Source organism: Hemitrygon akajei, unplaced genomic scaffold (assembly GCF_048418815.1).
Source record: "Hemitrygon akajei unplaced genomic scaffold, sHemAka1.3 Scf000048, whole genome shotgun sequence".
In the NCBI taxonomy this organism is placed as follows: domain Eukaryota; kingdom Metazoa; phylum Chordata; class Chondrichthyes; order Myliobatiformes; family Dasyatidae; genus Hemitrygon; species Hemitrygon akajei.
The window spans coordinates 7,621,138-7,641,873 of NW_027331934.1; the positions used below are offsets into that span (position 1 = coordinate 7,621,138).

At 46.0% G+C, this 20,736-nt stretch overlaps 1 protein-coding gene across 1 annotated transcript in view; it reads right to left on the reverse strand.

Annotated features, from left to right (window-relative positions):
• Positions 1 to 15,497: 15,497 nt before the first annotated feature.
• Positions 15,498 to 20,736, reverse strand: part of LOC140720903 (NACHT, LRR and PYD domains-containing protein 3-like) — a 64,635-nt gene continuing 59,396 nt past the window's right edge. The window contains exon 8 of the mRNA XM_073035747.1: positions 15,498 to 15,555. Coding sequence (XP_072891848.1) covers positions 15,498 to 15,555 — 58 coding nt within the window. The remainder of the gene's footprint in view (positions 15,556 to 20,736) is intronic.

The window sequence follows — 20,736 nt, forward strand, 5'->3', positions numbered from 1 at the left end:
GTTTGTATTGAAGTGTATCTAAAGCAGCCAATGGAGCAGCTAGATTCTGACTGTATGCTGCACTTTAATGTAATGTAGTTATTGTAGTTTTACCTTTGCAAGTATTCACAATGTAAATGTGATATTTAGAAGGGAACTAACACTGTACCAATCTTGTATTGTTTTTCAACAGTTTTCACCATGCGTTAATGTGAAGAGTGAACAGTAAATGGTTAATCTTACTGCGGTCTCGTTTGCATTGATTCTGGTTTATCTCGACGTTTACCTCGGCGTTACTTCACACCCGAGCGAGAACGTTACAACGAAGTTCTTATCCGTTGAATCCGTCCACATACGAGTTCTCAGCGAAAGTGACCTGTCACAGGAATACTGTCTTCCAGGGGTTACCACACAACATACCCAGGCAAGGGTTAACACAAGATATTCCAAAATCCACTCCTGTGGATTATACGAAGTGACAGCCACACACATTCGTTGTGGTTCCGTGTACCGAAGATCAACCCACTCTTGTGGGCATCGGAGAGTTCCAAGCCTCAGCTGCGACTAACTGAAGCGATCAGCTTTTCCAGTCTCTCTCTCTCGCTTTAGACTGGCCGACTGCCTGTCTGCAGATCGCTCGCTCTCTCTCTCTCTCTCTCATGGTTCAGTCCACAGTCAGCGCTGTCAGCCTGTGACTGACGTCATAGTCCCGCCTCCTCACGCCGGCGCTCTTAAAGAAACAGTCACAGTACGACCGCAGGCTCGTAACAGCCGCAACACAACTTCCCGACTTTTGAACTCAATGCTTCAACTAATAAAGACAACCATGCCATTTGCCTTCTTATCCACCCGATCAATCTGTCCAGTCTCTTTCAGGGAGCGATGAACTTGGAGTCTAAGTACCCTCTGATCATCGACACTGTTCAGGGTTTTGCATTTAACAGTGTACTGTCTCATACATTCAACCTACCGAGCTGCCAAGATGATCATCACTAATCAAATCTCACTGAGATTTCTCAGGTCCTGTTGAATTTATTACCAAGTGCACAAGTACGGGAAGGTACAGGGACAGAGAAACACTGACTTGTGGCAGCATCACAGGCAAGTACATTCAGTTAACACTCGGAACAGAAATTATACTATTCTCTGTCAGTAACAATCTATAAATATGTTTTATATCATTAACAGTATATAAAATACATTGTGTCATGATCAATATTAAAATGTGCATTTTGTGTCAATAACAGTCTTGGAAATGTTGAATTTGCTCCCTGTCTCCATTCCTCCTGTAATCCACAACCAGCTCCTTTGTTTTTGACACAATGAGGGAGATGTTTTTTTCTTGACACCACTGTGTCGAGGTGATGACTTCTTCTCTGTCGGCTGCCTCGTTATTATTTGAGATTAGGCCAGTCAGTGTAGTGACGTCAGCAAATTTAATTAGCAGATTGGAGCTGTGGGTGGCGACACAAGTCATGGGTATACAGAGAGTAAAGGAGAGGGCAAAGAGACACCCCTGTGGGGTATGTGTGCTGAGGGTCAGAGAGACAGAGGAGATGGAGCCCACTCTTACCACCTGCCGCGGATCTGACAGGAAGTCCAGGATCCAGCTACACAAGGTAGGGTGAAGGCCGAGGTCTCTGAGCTTCTTGTCGATATGTCACGCCTTCGTATGGCTACTGCTCTGCCCATGACTGCAAGGAACTGCAGAGAACATCAGAGAAACAAGCCTCCCCTCCATGGACTCTTCCTACACTTCCCCTGCCTCGGAAAAGCAGGCCATGTACTCAAAGATCCTCACAACCTGGACATTCTTGCTGCAAACCCGCTCCCCCATCGGGGAAGAGATACAAAAACCTTAAAGCGCGAACCTCCCGGCTCAAGGACGGCTTCCTGTCTGCGGTTATAAGCCAAATGAATGATAAAATGGACTCGGCCTCACAATGTAACTCGACGTGACCCTGCACCATATGTCTAGTGATTTGCGGTTATAAGCCAAATGAATGATAAAATGGACTCGGCCTCACAATGTAACTCGACGTGACCCTGCACCATATGTCTAGTGATTGTTTTGCCAGTTTCATTTTTCATTTTTAGAATTTTTTTATTGATATGTAATCTTCTACAGCTATAAAATGATACAAAGCGTCAATAGATTAATATGTGTACAATTAATAAAGCTAAAAAAACTGATCGTAAAATATAAAAATGGAAAATATATATATAGAAAAATAAGGGAAAAAAGTACCCCATCTACCTCGGAAAAAAACCCAGTAACCACAAAAAAAGGGGAAAAAATCCATTAGGAATGAACCCTCCGAAGCAATATGTTTGACCATCAACTAAATTTTTAAAAAAAGAATCATCAACCGTCATTTCATATTTATAAAAAAATAAAATTGGACGGAAACCATATAGCATAATTCAAATTAAATGATAATATTTGGCAAAAGAACCCCACCTTCTCTCAAAATCGAATCGAGTATCAAAAGTTCTACTTCTATTTTCTCCAAACTAAGACATAACATTCCTTGAGAAAACCATTCAATTAATGTAGGGGAAGAAATATCTTTCCATTTTAATAAAATAGCCCTTCTTGTCAGTAGTGTAACAAATGCAATTACAGGTAGATCTGAAGATGAAATACCCTAAATATGATGTAGAGCTATTCCAAATAGAACAGTCAATCTATTAGGTTGTAAATTAATTTCAGAGCTTTAGAAATTGTAGAAAATAAAGATTTTCAAAACGATTTTAATGAAGAATATGACCAGAACATATGTGACAAAGTAGCTACTTCAGTTTCACATTATCACAGCATTTGTCTGTAGTAGGAAATATTTTAGATAGTCTCTCCTTTGTAAAATAATAACGGTGAACAGTTTTAAATTGAATTAAACAATGGTTGGCACATACAGAAGAAGAATTTACGTTTTTCAAAACTCGAAGCTAATCTTCATTAACAAGGGTCATATTAAGTTCTCTCTCCCAATCTTGTTTAATCTTTAGTGATAGGTTCTCTTTTTGTAACAAAAATAAATGATAAATTCTGCTAATGGAACCTTTCACTAAGGGATTCAATTTCAAAATGGTATCCAACAAATCAGATTCTTGTAAATATGGAAACTTAGGTAAACATTGTTGTAAAAAATGTTTCACCTAAACATATTGCAAAAAATGTGTATGAGCGAGAGGAAATTTGGTCATCAATCGACCATTACAAAATAAATATGTAAAAGAATGGATCCCTTTATTTTTCCATAGGAGAAAAATGGGGTTTGTTTTTGAAGGTTTAAATGGAAAGTTTCGATTTAAAAACTATACAACGTAAATTGTTTAAAATTTTAAAAATAATTATGGAACTGAACCCAAATCCGTAGGGATAGTTTAATAACCGAGTAAAGATTTAAATTTGGAATTTTAGAGAGCTGTAGATAGATAGATAGATAGATAGATAGATAGATAGATAGATAGATAGATACTTTATTCATCCCCATGGGGAAATTCAACATTTTTTCCAATGTCCCATACACTTGTTGTAGCAAAACTAATTACATACAATACTTAACTCAGTAAAAATATGATATGCCTCTAAATCACTCTCTCAAAAAGCATTAATAATAGCTTTTAAAAAGTTCTTAAGTAGTTTACTTAAATACATTAAATACAATCAACCCCGGCACTTTAACATATCTTACTCCTGGCGGTTGAATTGTAAAGCCTAATGGCATTGGGGAGTATTGACCTCTTCATCCTGTCTGAGGAGCATTGCATCGATAGCAACCTGTCGCTGAAACGGCTTCTCTGTCTCTGGATGGTGCTATGTAGAGGATGTTCAGGGTTTTCCATAATTGACCATAGCTTACTCAGCGCCCTTCGCTCTGCTACCGATGTTAAACTCTCCAGTACTTTGCCCACGACAGAGCCCGCCTTCCTTACCTGCTTATTAAGATATGAGGCGTCCCTCTTCTTAATGCTGCCTCCCCAACACGCCACCACAAAGAAGAGGGCGCTCTCCACAACTGACCTGTAGAACATCTTCAGCATCTCACTACAGACATTGAATGACGCCAACCTTCTATGGAAGTACAGTCGACTCTGTGCCTTCCTGCACAAGGCATCTGTGTTGGCAGTCCAGTCTAGCTTCTCGTCTAACTGTACTCCCAGATACTTGTAGGTCTTAACCTGCTCCACACATTCTCCATTAATGATCACTGGCTCCATATGTGGCCTAGATCTCCTAAAGTCCACCACCATCTCCTTGGTATTGGTGATATTGAGACGCAGGTAGTTTGAGTTGCACCATATCACAAAGTCCTGTATCAGTTTCCTATACTCCTCCTCCTGTCCAGTCCTGACACACCCCACTATGGCCGTGTCGTCAGCGAACTTCTGCACATGGCAGGACTCCGAGTTATATTGGAAGTCTGATGTGTACAGGGTGAACAGGACTGCACAGGTAATGGAGCTCCTAAAACTAAAGTTAAATAAAATTGTTTAACAGCTTTTAATTCCAAATCAACCCATAATGATTTTTGGTTCTTATCAAGCCAATATAACCAAAAATATAATTGTCTAATATTCACAGCCCAATAATACAGTCTTAAATTAGGAAGTGCAAGTCCACCATCTTTTTTTTAGAATTTTGTAAATGATTCTTATTAATTCTTGGTCTCTTATTGTTCCAAATAAAGGAAGAAATAAGAGAGTCAATTTGATCGAAATTTGTTTTAGTGAAAAAGATATGTATATTTTGGAAAATATATAAGAATCTAGGTAAAATCATTTTCACAGCATGAGTACGACCTATTAAAGAAAAAGTAAGTGGATTCCATCTAGAAAATTGTTGTTTCATGGAGTCCATTAAAGGAACTATATTCGCTTTATAAAGATCTTTATATGTTTTAGTAATAATAATACCTAAATATCTAAATATATTAACTATTCTAAAAGGAATATCATTATATATACTAACAGGGACATTTAATGGAAACAATTCACTTTTAAGTTAAGTTTATATCCTGAAAATTTACCGAAATCTTTAAGTGTTTCCAAAAGATTAGGAATTGATTCCTCAAGATTTGAAATAAATACCAAAAGATCATCTGCTTAAAGAGAAATCTTATGTATGGTTCCATTCATAGAGATACCATGAATATTTTTAGCTTCACTTAGTGTTATAGCAAAAGTCTCCAATACAAGATTAAATAATAAGGGGCTTAATGGACATCCCTGTCTAGTTCCACGAGAAAGTGAGAGAAAAAAAGAAGACCTGCAGTTATTAGTAATGACAAGCTCAAGGACGGCTTCCTGTCTGTGTTTATAAGCAAAATGAATGATAAAATGGACTCGGCCTCACATTGTAACTTGACGTGAACCTGCACCATATGTCTCTCTGCACTGCACTTTCTCTGCAGCCATAATGCTTTGTTACAGTGATTGTTCTGTCGTATATCAGCTCAATGGACTGTTGTAATGTATCGATCTGTGTGGATGGTACGTCAGGCAAGATTTTCACTGGAAGTTCAGTACGTGATCAGAATAAAGAAATTCCCCATTTTAATTGTGCGGAAATATTAGATAGACTGAGCTTCTGCTCTGGAGCCACAGAAGGAAACTGAACTGTTTTCATTTCTGAAATGAACTGAACTGTTGTCCAGCCTCTCGTTATAGTTCGTGCTCTCTAATCCAGGCAGTATCCTGGTAAACCTCTTCTGCGCCCTCTCCAAAGCCCCAAATTAGTATCTACTTATTTGGGATTCGGCCGATCAATGTAGTGCCGTCAGCAAATCCAATTAGCAGATTGGAACCCGCCACTCCAGCCCCACAGTGCACTATGTACTGATTGCAAAGCTACGAAATTGCATGTGAATAGCCTCCCCTCCCCCAACTCCACTCTTTCTGCGTCACCAGCAGACTGGGACATCTCACATCTCGCTGCCTCCGCCAGGACATTAAACTGTGAACAACTGTGGTCAGGGACTGATCTCTGGGGTACTCCAAACGCTACCTCCTTCCAGTCTGAAAACGACCCACTCATCCAGACACAAACTACCGGCAGTTTATCATCTCCAACGAAAAAGCCTAATCACCTACTCCTGAGGTTCAATACCATTGCTGACTCTGAGTTTACCACCGTCAAATGCCGGGAGGAACATAATAATCAGAAAGTCTCTAGTCACAGCCGTGTAAATAAAATGTGATCTCAGTCGGTGTGTGGCGCATGCTCAGAATGCGAAGGAGACAGACAAACTGAGCCAAGTCACAGACTGATAAAGGGGAGGAGTGATCCATTTTGATACAAAGTGGGAAGCAGAGAGTTTGATATTGTGCCTGATGCCGGAACTGTGGCCAGTTAGAAGATGAAGTCTTGTTCCTCCAACTTGTTTTGAACTGTGAAAATGTTTTTTTTTATCAGAAGGCACCATGGAGACTGAAGTTATTTGAGTTGAAATGTTGTCCTTTACCCACCGACGTGCTTTGTAAGCTTTTAACAGTGTAGAAAAGGCAAAGGATTTGTCTATGGGAATCACAAACACAACAGCACGTTAGTCTGCTGTATTTGTCAGTTCACCAGGGCTTGAATGCCGCCGATCCTTGAATGTGGAGGCGGAGATGCTGGAGAAGACAGCGCCCCACTCGCTACAAGGAGAGCGCGAGCACGTGTCCATGTCCGTGACATGATTGGATTCATCGCCATGACGTTGATAGCACTGTGACGTCATTCACTGGCTCTCATTTTGGTAGGATTCGGTCGGATATCGCAGATACACCAACAGCTTCGCACTGGGAAGCGGCCGTTCACCTGCTCCGTGTGTGCGAAGAGACTCATTCAGTTAACCCACCTTGTGATGCTCCGGTGCGTTCACAATAAATAGAGGCCACATTTCTGTCCGGAGTGAGCAAAGAGTTTTACTCAATCATCCCAGCTGCTGCAACACCAGCAACTTCACATCAGGGAGGAAGTTCAAATCAGCTCCGTGTTAAATGTTTAACCATCACGGTGACTGAAGGCAGCTGCAGGTTCATGAGGGACTGTTACTGTCAGATTCTGCAGTTCTTGCGGCTGCTCATCGCCCCCAGGACTGAACCCTGGTCACTGAGCATTGGAGGAGTCTGTTCTGCTGATGTTAGCCTTAAACTAGACTGGTGTTTAATATTGTGGATCTGTGAAAGATAAATCAGTCTGTATCAAATTCCGTGTGTCACTGGAGTGGTCACTCGGCCCATCTTGTCCCTGCCCATGTTTCTGTTCCATATCAGTATATGAAAATATATCCGTGCCGTTCCCCTCTTGCTCTCCCTGAGATGACAGGTTGCAACTAGTCACCACTCTATGGGATAGGAGATTTGTTACGTATCCCGTAACTGGGTGTTTAAACAGCAGAGAAAGAAGAATCCGTTGGAGTCTGGTGGTACCAAATTAAAGGTGTTTATTAATAAAAATAAGCAAAACCATATCAATAATGCAAATATACATATAAAACAAGTCAGCAGTAATAAACCTAAAAGTGTAGGAATAATAATAAGCAATAATAAACAAGCTCTATCGATGTCTAGGGGTAAATGAATTGTCATAGAAAAGTATAAAGTTCAGTTCAGTTCATGAGTGCTGATGTAGTTATGGTTGTTGTATTGATTATTGTAATGATTACAATAATCATTGGAGAGAAAGAGAGAGAGAGAGAGAGAGCGAGCGAGATGTAACAGCTACAGCAGCCAAACCTTCCTTTGCTTTCTTAATCCGTCGTACCGTTGTGGTCAGTCAGTTATGACCCCTCTGTCCTTCAGCCGGACCGTTCTTCTGGGGTGGATTCATCACTCTGGCATGAGTGGACACGCACACAAACCACCTCCGGCCCTGCTTTTACACTGATAGCCTTAATGACCGACTTTCTGGTTCGGTCTTCGAAGCCCCCCACCTTTCTTGTGGGTCCCGGCACACAATCAGTGTCCACTGGCGTGTCTGAAGGGTGCCTCTCCAGACCTGTCTTTTATCCCTACTCACGGGGACTCAGCTATCCATCAATCCTGAATGACTGTGTCCATCAAATCAGGCCACTCCTTCAGTCCACTGAGGAATGTTTATGAGCAAAATAGTAGAAGATAAATAACCCTTGCAGAAGTCATAATACAGTAAATCAACAGTCTCTCTCCTCTCTCTTATCTGTAGCGAATGCTCTTGCCTGTTTTTCGTCTCTTTCTCATGGTCAGCATAGCAACAGTAAAAGTTCGTGTTTCTCGGGGGGGGGGAGGATGGTTAACTCTTCACCCCATTGTCCATCAGATCTGTTCATCACTCATAACAGATCTCCCTTGAATTTCATAGAATCATAGAAATCTACAACACATTACAGACGCTTTGGTCCACAGTGTTGTGCCAATCATGTAACTTACTCTAGTAACTGCTTTACCCTGCCGCATAGCCCTCTATTTTCCTAAGCTCCATGTACCTATCTAAGAGTCTCTTAAAAGACCCTATTGTATCCGCCTCTACCACCGTCGCTGGCTGTGCATTCCACACAAACACTACTCTTTGCTTAAAAAACTTGGCTCTGACATCTCCTCTGTACCTACTTCCAAGCAGCTTAAACCTATTCCCCCTCGTGTTAGCCGTTTCAGCCCTGGGAAAAAGCCTCTGACTATCCACACGACCAATGCCTCTCATCATCTTATACACCTGCATGAATTTCCTGCATGATTTTCTCCGGGCTGAATAAGACGATGAGCTCACTGTGGTTGTGACGTTCTTCAGGGCTCCGGACGAAGATGGTTAAACTCCTTCTTCCCCGCTCTTTTCAACGTTTTGGGTCATTTTCACCAATTTTAAAGGACTGTGCCTCAGACAGCTGGGTTGTTGCAATTGTTACGTACCAGCAGCAATAGATCACTAATGGAGTCTGGTTTCGATGTCAAAACCACTATCTTTATTAGTATTGTGACGGGGTCCTGAATTACCCCTATGAACTGTGTTTTTGAAAAGAGAGAAGGAGTTGTTGTTCAACACCGAACACCTTGTTGGAGAGAGGGAGAGGTGGGGGGGGGAGGGAGAGAGAGAGAGAGAGAGAGAGAGAGAGAGAGAGAGAGAGAGAGAGAGAGAGAGAGAGAGAGAGAGAGAGAGAGAGAGAGAGAGAGAGAGAGAGAGAGAGAGAGAGAGAGAGAGAGAGAGAGAGAGAGAGAGAGAGAGAGAGAGAGAGAGAGAGTTATGGTTTCTCTGCAAGCTTGTTTACATTTTTACAAGGACACTGTCAGCTTCTGTGTTCTTACAGAGAGAGAAGGGAGGAACTGTTTGATGGACAGCTGGGGCTCAGCACGGAGAGATAAGTAGGAGGTCCGCTGATAGACCACCAGACACATGGTTTTGGACACTGAATAAGCTTTGTTGTGTCCACAGAAAAAAGTGGACTTTGGAAGATCGATCAGGAGCATCGATCAGTGGCTCTCGCAGTGTGAAAAGGCTGTGACTGGTGGGGAGTTATTCGTGTGCCCATCCCTCGCCTGGGTTAATAACTCCACCACAGAAGAACGGTCCCGTTTGTAGTGGTCACAGTCGGTGACTTCCAAAGGATTTCAGAGGTCGACGGGACTATCGACGGCGTCAGCTTACCTGAAGACTCAATACTCTCCGTCTCTCTCACTCCATCACTACTCGACTCAATCCCTCGAACCGAACCGTCATTCAATGTCTGTAGTGAGATGCTGAAGATGTTCTATAGGTCAGTTGTGGAGAGCGCCCTCTTCTTTGTGGTGGCGTGTTGGGGAGGAAGCATTAAGAAGAGGGACGCCTCACGTCTTAATAAGCTGGTAAGGAAGGCGGGCTCTGTCGTGGGCAAAGTACTGGAGAGTTTAACATCGGTAGCTGAGCGAAGGGCGCTGAGTAGGCTACGGTCAATTATGGATAACTCTGAACATCCTCTACATAGCACCATCCAGAGACAGAGAAGCAGTTTCAGCGACAGGTTACTATCGATGCAATGCTCCTCAGACAGGATGAAGAGGTCAATTCTCCCCAATGCCATTAGGCTTTACAATTCTACCGCCAGGACTTAAGAACTTTTTAAAAGCTATTATTAATGCTTTTTGAGATAGTGATTTAGATGCATATCATATTTTTACTGAGTTAAGTATTGTATGTAATTAGTTTTGCTACAACAAGTGTATGGGACATTGGAAAAAAGTTGAATTCCCCATGGGGATGAATAAAGTATCTATCTATTGTTAGGGTTAATTTGCGACTGCCAGTTCAGGTCAGCGTGATATTAGCAGACAGAAATACAAGGGAGGGAGCGAAACAAGGGATCCTTTGTCTCTAAACTGCTAGTGTCACATGATTCAGTAAAACAGGGAACTCGTGAAGAAATGGCATCGGACCAAGGACACAAGTGTCCAGCATTACCAAATATGTGTAGCGAGGGTTGGGCTAAGGGAAAGGGGTATAAATAAGAAAAGAATGTAAGGGGAGGGGAGAACGCGCCTTCCCAGCGGGGTCTTGTCACCTCGCTGTGCCAGTTACGCTTCTGCATTAAAGCCAAGTTTTGTAATATTCCGGTGTTGGTTGTCTCTCTTCCTAAACGAACACAGGGCAGAATTTAAAGCATAACAATTGGTGACCCCGACGTGGGGAGGGAAGAGACAACAGGCTGGCGGATCCGACAGCAGACAACTTGCGGCCGCACCCCGACTAAGGTCAGGAAGTGCCTGTTATATCAAAGACTTCCACTAGATAGTTAAATTACTGAGTTAGATCTTGTCTGCCGACGGATCCTCACCAACCCCAAATTACCTCGGGAAAGATTATTCCCGGTGCAGAATCGTGACTGGTAAGTACTAACTTTGTCTTGTTTTGGTAAGTACTAACTTTGTCTTGTTTGTTTGTAGAAGAATCCTCCGCCGCCCACGAGGGGCATAAAAGTCTTCTGAGTGAGGGTACCCGCCGCCCAGAGGGGCATAAAAGTCTCAGGAGTGAGGAGGATAAAAGTGTTGCCAGGTACACCACAGTGCACAGAGATACTGACGGCGCCTACCTTAGACTGGTTGTTAAGAGGAGAAATCTCCCACGCGAAGGAAAGGTTTTGAAAGGAGACTGTCCCACATTTGATTTTCTCCGTGCACTGGGGAGCCATGGAGCACTTCAACTTTAAGTTACCGAAACTCAGACATTTGTGTGTTGAGTAACAGAGTATATGAGAGTTTTTAGAAATATGGTAAAATTGATAACTGTGCTTGTCTGGAAGCTAAAGATAATGAAAAGAAAAGTATCTCTGATTTCAAATCATTGTTAAAGGAAGCAGAGAAGGAAAATTTCCAGAAAATGATTTATTGAAACAGTTGCGGGAAGCTATTGTTGAGGCAGAAAAGTGTGCCTCTGTTGCTCGGCAACTACTTAATGATAAACGGCGGGAGGGCAGTGGTGTGCCTCCTGGGATGATGTTTGGTGGGGAACGGGGTGGACCAGACGGAAAGCTGACCAGGAGCCTGATAGAACTCCGGGCGTTGGCCATCGAGCTGAAAGAGCAGTCCGGGGTAAACAACCCAGTGGTAGATTGGCTGAATAAGACCTTTGGTAAGTGGGGAGCGTTCCTGGGACAGTTGGCGTTAGGACTGTCTATTTCAATTGCTATTTTTATCACGTGTGGTTGTTGTTGCATACCCTGTATCAGGACCCTAGTCGTCCGGACTATAGATCGAGCTTTGACTGGAAAGGATGGACCTCCACCGGCGTACCAAACGCCGGTGTTCGCGGTGGAGGGAGAGGACACGGTCCTCCCTGAAAGCGGACGCGCTATGGGAGGACACGGACTGGAATGGACCATGGCAAAGGGGGGATTGTGAATTTGTTCTTGAATAAGTTTTCAGAAATGTTGCGTGCTACTTGTAAAAATTGCTGATGCTTAGGGAACCCCTACCCATACTTTGTGACCCTAGGTCGGACAAATCAGGAAATGCAAAAAGGGAGGGCATACCAAAGAGTGCCGGGGGGACGCACGCCTCCCTGCCTGGTCCCGACAGCCGCGGAAAAGCTTGTAAGGGATGTGGCCTCGGGGAGGCCAAGGGAGGGAATGTTAGGGTTAATTTGCGACTGCCAGTTCAGGTCAGCGTGATATTAGCAGACAGAAATACAAGGGAGGGAGCGAAACAAGGGATCCTTTGTCTCTAAACTGCAAGTGTCACGTGATTCAGTAAAAACTGGGAATTCGTGAAAAAATTGATATCAGACCAATTAGAAGGGCAAAAGTGTCCAATATTACCAAATATGTATAACAAAGTTCAGCATTATCAGATATGTGTAGCGGGGGTTGGGCTAAGGGAAAAAGGGGTATAAATAAGAAAAGAATGTAAGGGGAGGGGAGAACGCGCCTTCCCAGCGGGGTCTTGTCACCTCGCTGTGCCAGTTACGCTTCTGCATTAAAGCCAAGTTTTGTAATATTCCGGTGTTGGTTGTCTCTCTTCCTAAACGAACACAGGGCAGAATTTAAAGCCCAACAGTCTGAACCCGGGTGTGTGTGATGGGACGATGTGGGGGTAGCTTCACTCTGTGACTGTGCCGGGGGAGTGTCTGATGGACGGTGTGGAGGGAGCTTCATTCTATGTCTGACCCCAGGAGTGTGTGCTGGTACAATGCAGAGGGAGATTCACTCTGTGTCTCACCCTGGGAGTGTGTGATGGGACGGTGTTGAGGGAGATTCACTCTGTGTCTGACCCCAGGAGTGTGTGTGATGGGACGGTGCGGAGGGAGCTTCACCCTGTGTCTGACACCGGGAGTGTGTGATGGGACGGTGCGGAGGGAGATTCACTCTGTGTCTGACCCCGGGAGTGTGTGATGGGACGGTGTGGAGGGAGATTCACTCTGTGTCTGACCCCGGGAGTGTGTGATGGGACGGTGTGGAGGGAGATTGTCTCTGTGTCTGACCCCGGGGGTGTGTGATGGGACGATGTGGAGGGAGATTCACACTGTGTCTGACCCCGGGAGTGTGTGATGGGACAGTGTCGAGGGAGATTCACTCTGTGTCTGACCCCGGGAGTGTGTGTGACGTGACGGTGTGGAGGGAGATTCACTCTGAGTCTGACCCCGGGAGAGTGTGATGGGACGGTGCCGTGGGAGATTCACTGTGTGTCTGACCCCGGGAGAGTGTGATGGGACGGTGCGGACGGAGATTCAATCTGTGCATGACCGGGGAGTGTGTGATCCGACGGTGTGGAGGTAGATTCACTCTGTGTCTGACCCGGGGAGTGTGTGATGGGACGGTGCGGAGGGAGATTCACTCTGTGTCTGACCCCGGGAGTGTGTGATGGGACGGTGCGGAGGGAGATTCACTTTCTGTCTGACCCCGGGAGTGTGTCATGGGACGGTGCTGAGGGAGCTTCACTCTGTGTCTGACCCCGGGAGTGTGTGATGGGACGGTGCTGAGGGAGCTTCACCCTGTGTCTGACCCCGGGAGTGTGTGATGGGACGGTGCGGAGGGAGAATCATTCTGTGTCTAACCCCGGGAGTGTGTGATGGGACGGTGTGGAGGGAGATTCACTCTGTGTCTGACCCCGGGAGTGTGTGTGACGTGACTGTGCGGAGGGAGATTCACTCTGTGTCTGACCCCGGGAGTGTGTGTGACGTGACGGTCTGGAGGGGGATTCACTCTGAGTCTGACCCCGGGAGAGTGTGATGGGACGGTGCGGAGGGAGATTGTCTCTGTGTCTGACCCCGGGAGTGTGTGATGGGACGGTGTTGAGGGAGATTCACTCTGTGTCTGACCCCGGGAGTGTGTGTGACGTGACGGTGTGGAGGGAGATTCACTCTGTGTCTGACCCCGGGTGTGTGTGTGACGGGACGGTGTGGAGGGAGATTCACTCTGTGTCTGATCCCGCGAGTGTGTGATGGGACGGTGTGGAGGGAGATTCACTCTTTGTCTGACACCGGAAGAGTGTGATGGGACGGTGTGGAGGGAGATTCACTCTGTGTCTGATCCCGCGTGTGTGTGATGGGACGGTGTGGAGGGAGATTGTCTCTGTTTCTGTCCCCGGGAGTGTGTGATGGGACGGTGTGGTGGGAGATTCACTCTGTGTCTGACCCCGGGAGTGTGTGATGGGACGGTGTGGAGGGAGATTCACTCTGTGTCTGACCCCGGAAATGTGTGATGGGACGGTGTGGAGGGAGATTCACTCTGTGTCTGACCCCGGAAGTGTGTGATGGGACGGTGTGGAGGGAGATTCACTCTGTGGCTGACCCCAGGAGTGTGTGATGGGACGGTGTGGAGGGAAATTCACTCTGAGTCTTCCCCGGGAGTTTGTGATGGGATGGTTTTGAGGGAGCTTCACTCTGAGTCCGACACCAGGAGTATGTGATGGTACGATGCAGATGGAGATTCACTCTGTGTCTCACCCTGGGAGTGTGTGATGGGACAGTGTGGAGGGACATTCAGTCTGTGTCTGAACCCGGGTGTGTGTGATGGGACGATGTGGGGGTAGCTTCACTCTGTGACTGTGCCGGGGGAGTGTCTGATGGACGGTGTGGAGGGAGCTTCATTCTATGTCTGACCCCAGGAGTGTGTGCTGGTACAATGCAGAGGGAGATTCACTCTGTGTCTCACCCTGGGAGTGTGTGATGGGACAGTGTTGAGGGAGATTCACTCTGTGTCTGACCCCGGGATTGTGTGATGGGACGGTGTGGAGGGAGATTCACTCTGTGTCTGTCCCCGGGAGTGTGTGATGGGACAGTGTGGAGGGAGATTCACTCTGTGTCTGACCCCGGGAGTGTGTGATGGGACAGTGTGGAGGGACATTCAGTCTGTGTCTGAACCCGGGTGTGTGTGATGGGACAGGCCATCTTGGCCCTTCTCTTCCGTGCTAAACACTCACTCTCTACCATGTCCCACTGACCTGCACTCACCCCATAACCATCCATTCCTCTCCTGTCCATATACCTATCCAATTTTTTTTTAAATGACAAAATTAAACCCGACTCTGCCACTTCTACTGGAAGCTCGTTCCATACAGCTACCACTCTCTGAGTAAAGAAGTTCTCCCTCGTGTTACCCCTAAACTTTTGCCCCCTGACTCTCAACTCATGTTCTCTTGTTTGAATCTCCCCTACTTTCAATGGAAAAATCTTTTCTACGTCAACTCTATCTATCCCCCTCATAATTTTAAATACCTCTATTAAGCCCCCCCCCCCTCAACCTTCTACGCTCCGAAGAATAAAGACCTAACTTGTTCAACCTTTCCCTGTAACTTAGGTGTTGAAACCCAGGTAACATTCTAGTTAATCTTCTCTGTACTCTCTCTGTTTTGTGACATCTTTCCTATAATTCGGTGACCAGAACTGTACACAATACTCCAAATTCGGCCTGATCAATGCCTTTTCCAATTGTAACATTACATCCCAACTCCTCGACTGAATGCTCTGATTTATAAAGGCCAGCATACCAAAAGGTTTCTTCAGCACCCTATTCACATGAGATTCCACCTTCAGGGAACTATGCACCATTATTCCGAGATCACTCTGTTCTACTGCATTCCTCAGTGCCCTACCATTTCAGTTCATCGGGTGCTGGGGGCAGCAGTAACCCCATGTCACTGATTCTCCTATAATGAGACCAAAGTCAGACACCAAGACACTAAGTTACAGCGGTTTATTGATATCATCATGACAAATGTAAATCGACTCTCTCACAGTCACACACAATTAACTGACCGGCGACAACGAGTGACCGGTTGAATAACCAGTCCCGTTTCTCACCCTCACTCTGCATCGGGGAACCGATGATTATAAAATCACACTTCAGGGCCGTGTCCGGGATCGCTGCAGATCCAGGGTCACTGCCGAGGGATTTGTCCATTTAACATCATTATATCGGCCAGGCTGCCGAATGCACCATCCTCAGCAAAGGGAGCAAAAGGATTCTCTCCCGGGATAATCCCACCCCGGGACACCGGTGTCCCAGACTGAGACCCGGCCCCCGGGCTCTTCCTGTCCGGGTAATTCCCCGGGGTGTCACGTGGGAGTCTCCAACACGCACATCCGGCGGAAGCTTCCACGCTGGACAACAGGCGGAAACACGTCACTGCGGGACCGCTGCGAGCGACGCACAGCACGAGACGCGAGCCGGTTCCGTTAAAACCGTTGGGAATCAGCCCCGGCGCGCGGCCGTTAAAGGTAAGGGCGGGAGTTAAAGGGGAGGGCGGGGAGTCGGCCAAATGTCCCCATCCCGCGGGCGGGGATGTTGACACATTCAGATGTTCACAGGATCACTCTCAGTCCGGGTCTGGGTTCCTGCAGAGATCTCAGTTCCTTCCCCCCGGTTTCACTGAACTGATTCTCCCACAGCCTGAAACAGATGGGAGAATAAAGATGAAATAAACAGATTACACAACAGTGTCAGTAACAGGGGACCGGGGTTAATGTTACAACAACACTCACAGACAAATATCACCAGAAAACCCGCGGATCCGCTGATATTTTATCACATTGAACATTAACACAAACACTCACCGGATCAGCTCCAGACTCGGGAGGGTCAGTATGAGGCGGCGGAGACCGGGGACAGATCGGTCTGTCAGAGAGTTTGATCTCAGGTCCAGCCCCGTCAGTGATGGGTTTGTACTGAGAGCGGAGTCGAGATCCTCGGCACCAGAATCTGTGAGACAGACTCCCCTCAGCCTGGAGATGAGAGAGAGTGAGGGTGAAGGACACAGAGAGACAGGAGACGGTACAAATCCCCAGTGTTTATCAGTAACACAATTACTGATCACATTAATGTTCAGTGTCAGACACCCAGTGACTGTAAACACAATCTCCCACAGTCTGGTACTTACCGCAGTTTCTGTATTTTACACTCCGGGTTCCTCAGAGCCGCAGACACCAGTTTCACTCCTGAATCTCCCAATTTATTAACACTCAGGTCCAGCTCCGTCAGTGATGGGTTTGTACTGAGAGCGGAGACGAGATCCTCGGCACCAGAATCTGTGAGACCGACATTGTTCAGCCTGGAGATGAGAGAGAGTGAGGGTGAAGGACACAGAGAGACAGGAGACGGTACAAATCCCCAGTGTTTATCAGTAACACAATTACTGATTTTTTTTCTTCAGCACGACTGTGCAAGTCGGCCAGTGAGAAGAGCGAGAAGAGTTTAAAATGAAGACAGATTTACAGAGCGAGCGTCAGAGGAGCGGGAGACAGAGTAGGAAGGCTTTGGCTCGACGGGGCTTCGGCGATAAAGGGTCGAGGCGAGGTAGGTTATCTGTTTACAATACAGACAGAGAGTATGTGTGTGAGGCTGGTTTTCTGTGCTCGGTGTCAGATGTGGGAGATCCTGGAGACTCCCAGCCTCCTGGACGGCAACATCTGCACCCGGTGTGTCGAGCTGCAGCTCCTTAGGGACCGAGTTAGGGAACTGGAGATGCAGCTCGATGACCTTCGTCTGGTCAGGGAGAGCGAGGAGGTGATAGAGAGGAGTTACAGGCAGGTGGTCACACCGGGGCCACGGGAGACTGAGGAAGTGGGTCACAGTCAGGAGAGGGAAGGGCAATAAGCAGATACTAGAGAGTACCCCTGTGGCTATTCCCCTTGACAATAAATACTCCTGTTCGAGTACTGCCGGAGGGGGGTGGCCTATGGGTTGGGGAGCATCAGTGTCAGTGCCTCTGGCACAGAGTCTGGCCCTGTGGCTCAGGAGGGCAGGGAAAGGAAGAGAAAGGCAGCAGAGATAGGGGACTATAGTCAGGGGGTCAGACAGATGATTCTGTGGTGGCAGGAAGGAAACTCGGATGGTAGTTTGCCTCATAGGTGCCAGGGTCTGGGATGTTTCTGATCACGTCCAAGATATCCTGCGGTGAGAGAGAGAACAGCCAGAGGTCGTGGTACATATTGGTACCAGTGACATAGGTAGGAAAAGGGAAGAGGTCCTGAAAGTAGACTACAGGGAGTTAGGAAGGAAGTTGAGAAGCAGGACCTCAGAGGTAGTGATCTCGGAATTACTGCCTGTGCCACGTGACAGTGAGAATAAGATTAGGATGAGGTGGAGGATAAACGCATTGACTGAGGGACTGGAGCAGGAGGCAGGGATTCAGATTTCTGGATCATTGGGACCTCTTTTGGAGCAGGTGTGACCTGTACAAAAAGGATGGGTTGCACTTGAATCCCGGGGACCAATATCCTGGCAGGAAGGTTTGCTAAGGCTACTGGGGAGAGTTTAAACTAGAATTGCTGGGGGGAGGGAACCAAATTGATGTGATGGAGGAGAGGGAGGTTGGCTCACAAATAGAGAGAATTTGGAGACAGTGTGAAAGGGAGGATACGCAGGTGATGGAGAAGGGAGGCACTCAGTCCGATGGTTTGAGATGTGTCTATTTTAATGCAAGGAGTATGATGAATAAAATGGATGAGCTTAGAGCGTGGATCAGCTCTCGGAGATATGATGTGGTGGCCATTACAGAGACTAGGATGGTGCAGGGGCAGGAATGGTTACTTCGAGTGCCAGGATTTAATTGTTTCAGAAAGGACAGTGAGTGAGGCAAAAGAGGTGGGGACGTGGCATTGTTGATCAGAGATAGTGTCATGGCTACAGAAAAGGAGGATGTCGTGGAGGGGTTGTCTACGGCGTCTCTGTGGGTGGAAGTTTGGAACAGGAAGGGGTCAATAACACTACTGGGTGTTTTGTATAGACCACCCAACAGTAACAGGGACATCGAGGAGCAGATAGGGAGACAGATTCTGGAAAGGAGTTTTAATAACAGGGTTGTTGAGGTGTGAGATTTTAATTTCCCAAATATTGATTGGTATCTCCCTAGAGTGAGGGGTTTAGATGGAGCGGAGTTTGTTAGGTGTGTTCAGGAAGGTTTTCTGACACAATATGTAGATAAGCCTACAAGAGGAGAGGTTGTACTTGATCTGCTATTGGGAAATGAACCTGGTCAGGTGTCAGGTCTCTCAGTGGGAGAGCATTTTGGAGATAGTGATCACAATTTTGTCTCTTTTACCACACCTTTAGAGAGGTATGGGTCAGTTAAGTTAGGGAAACCTTTAATTGGAGTAAGGGGAACTATGGGGCTATCAGGTTGGAACTTGTAAGCATGAATTGGAAACAGATGTTGTCAGAGAATAGTACCGAAGCAATGTAGAAAATATTCAAGGGATATTTACACGGGGTTCTGAGAAGGTGCGTTCCAATGAGACATGGAAAGGATGGTAGGGGACAAGATCTGTGATGTACAAAGGCTGTTGTAAATCTAGTCAAGAAGAAAAGAAGAGCTTACAAAAGGTTCAAAAACGAGGTAGTGATATGAATCTGGAAGATTATAAGGCTAGCAGGAAGGAGCTTAAGAATGAAATCAGGAGAGCTGGAAGGGGCCATGAGAAGGCCTTGGCGGACAGGATTAAGGAAAACCCTAAAGCATTCTGCAAGTATGTGAAGAGCAAGAGGATAAGATGTGACAGAATAGGACCAATCAAGTGTGACAACGGAAAAGAGCGTATTGAACCGGAGGAAATACCGGAGATATTTAATGAACCATTTGCTTCAGTATTCATGACGGAAAAGGATCCAGGCAATTGTAGGGATGACTTGCAGTGGACTGAAAAGCTTGAGAATGTAGATATTAAGAAATATGTGGTGGAGCTTTTGGAAAGCATCAAGTTGGATAAGTCACCGCGACCGGAAAAGGTGTACACCAGGCGACTGTTGGAAGCGAGGGAAGAGATTGCTGAGCCTCTGGCGATGATCTTTGCATCATCAATGAGGACATGAGAGGTTCCGGAGGATTGGAGGGTTGCGAATCTCGTTCACTTATTCAAGAAAGGGAGTAGGGTTAGCCCAGGAAATTATAGACCAGTGGGTCTTACTTCAGTGGTTGGTAAGTTGATGGAGAAGATCCTGAGAGGTAGGATTTATGAACATCTGGAGAGGCAAAATATGATTAGGAATAGTCACCATGGCTTTGTCAAAGGCAGCTTGTGCCTTACGAGTCTGAATGATTTTGTTGAGGATGTGACTAAACACATTGATGAAGGAAGGAAGAAGATGCAGTGTATATTGATTTCAGCAAGGCATTTGATAAGGTACACCATGCAAGACTTATTGAGAAAGTAAGGAGGCATGGGATCCAAGGGGACATTGCTTTGTGGATCCAGAACTGGCTTGCCCACAGAAGGCAAAGAGTGGTTGTAGACGGGTCATATTCTGCATGGAGGCTGGTGACCAGTGGAGTGCCTCAGGGATCTGTTCTGGGACCCCAAGTCTTTGTGATTTTTATAAATGACCTGGATGAGGAAGTGGAGGGTAGGGTTAGTAAATATGATGATGACACAAAGCTTGGGGGTGTTGTGAATACTGTGGAAAGCTGTCAGAGTTTACAATGGGACATTGATAGGATGCAAAACTGGGCTGAGAAGTGGCAGATGGAGTTCAACCCAAATAAGTGTGAAGTAGTTTACTTTGGTAGGTCAAATATGATGGCAGAATATAGTATTAATGGTAAGACTCTTAGCAGTGTGGAGGATCAGAGGGATCTTGGGGTCCAAGTACATAGGACACTCAAAGATGCTATGCAGGTTGACTCTGTAGTTACAAGGGCGTACAGTGTATTGGCCTTCATCAGTCGTGGGATTGAGTTTAAGAATCGAGAGGTAATGTTTAACAGTTGAGAGATTATGAGGGGGGATAGATCGAGTTGACGTGGATAGACTTTTTCCATTGAGAGTAGGGGAGATTCAAACAAAAGGACATGATTTGAGAGTTAGGGGGCAAAAGTTTAAGGGTAACATGAGGG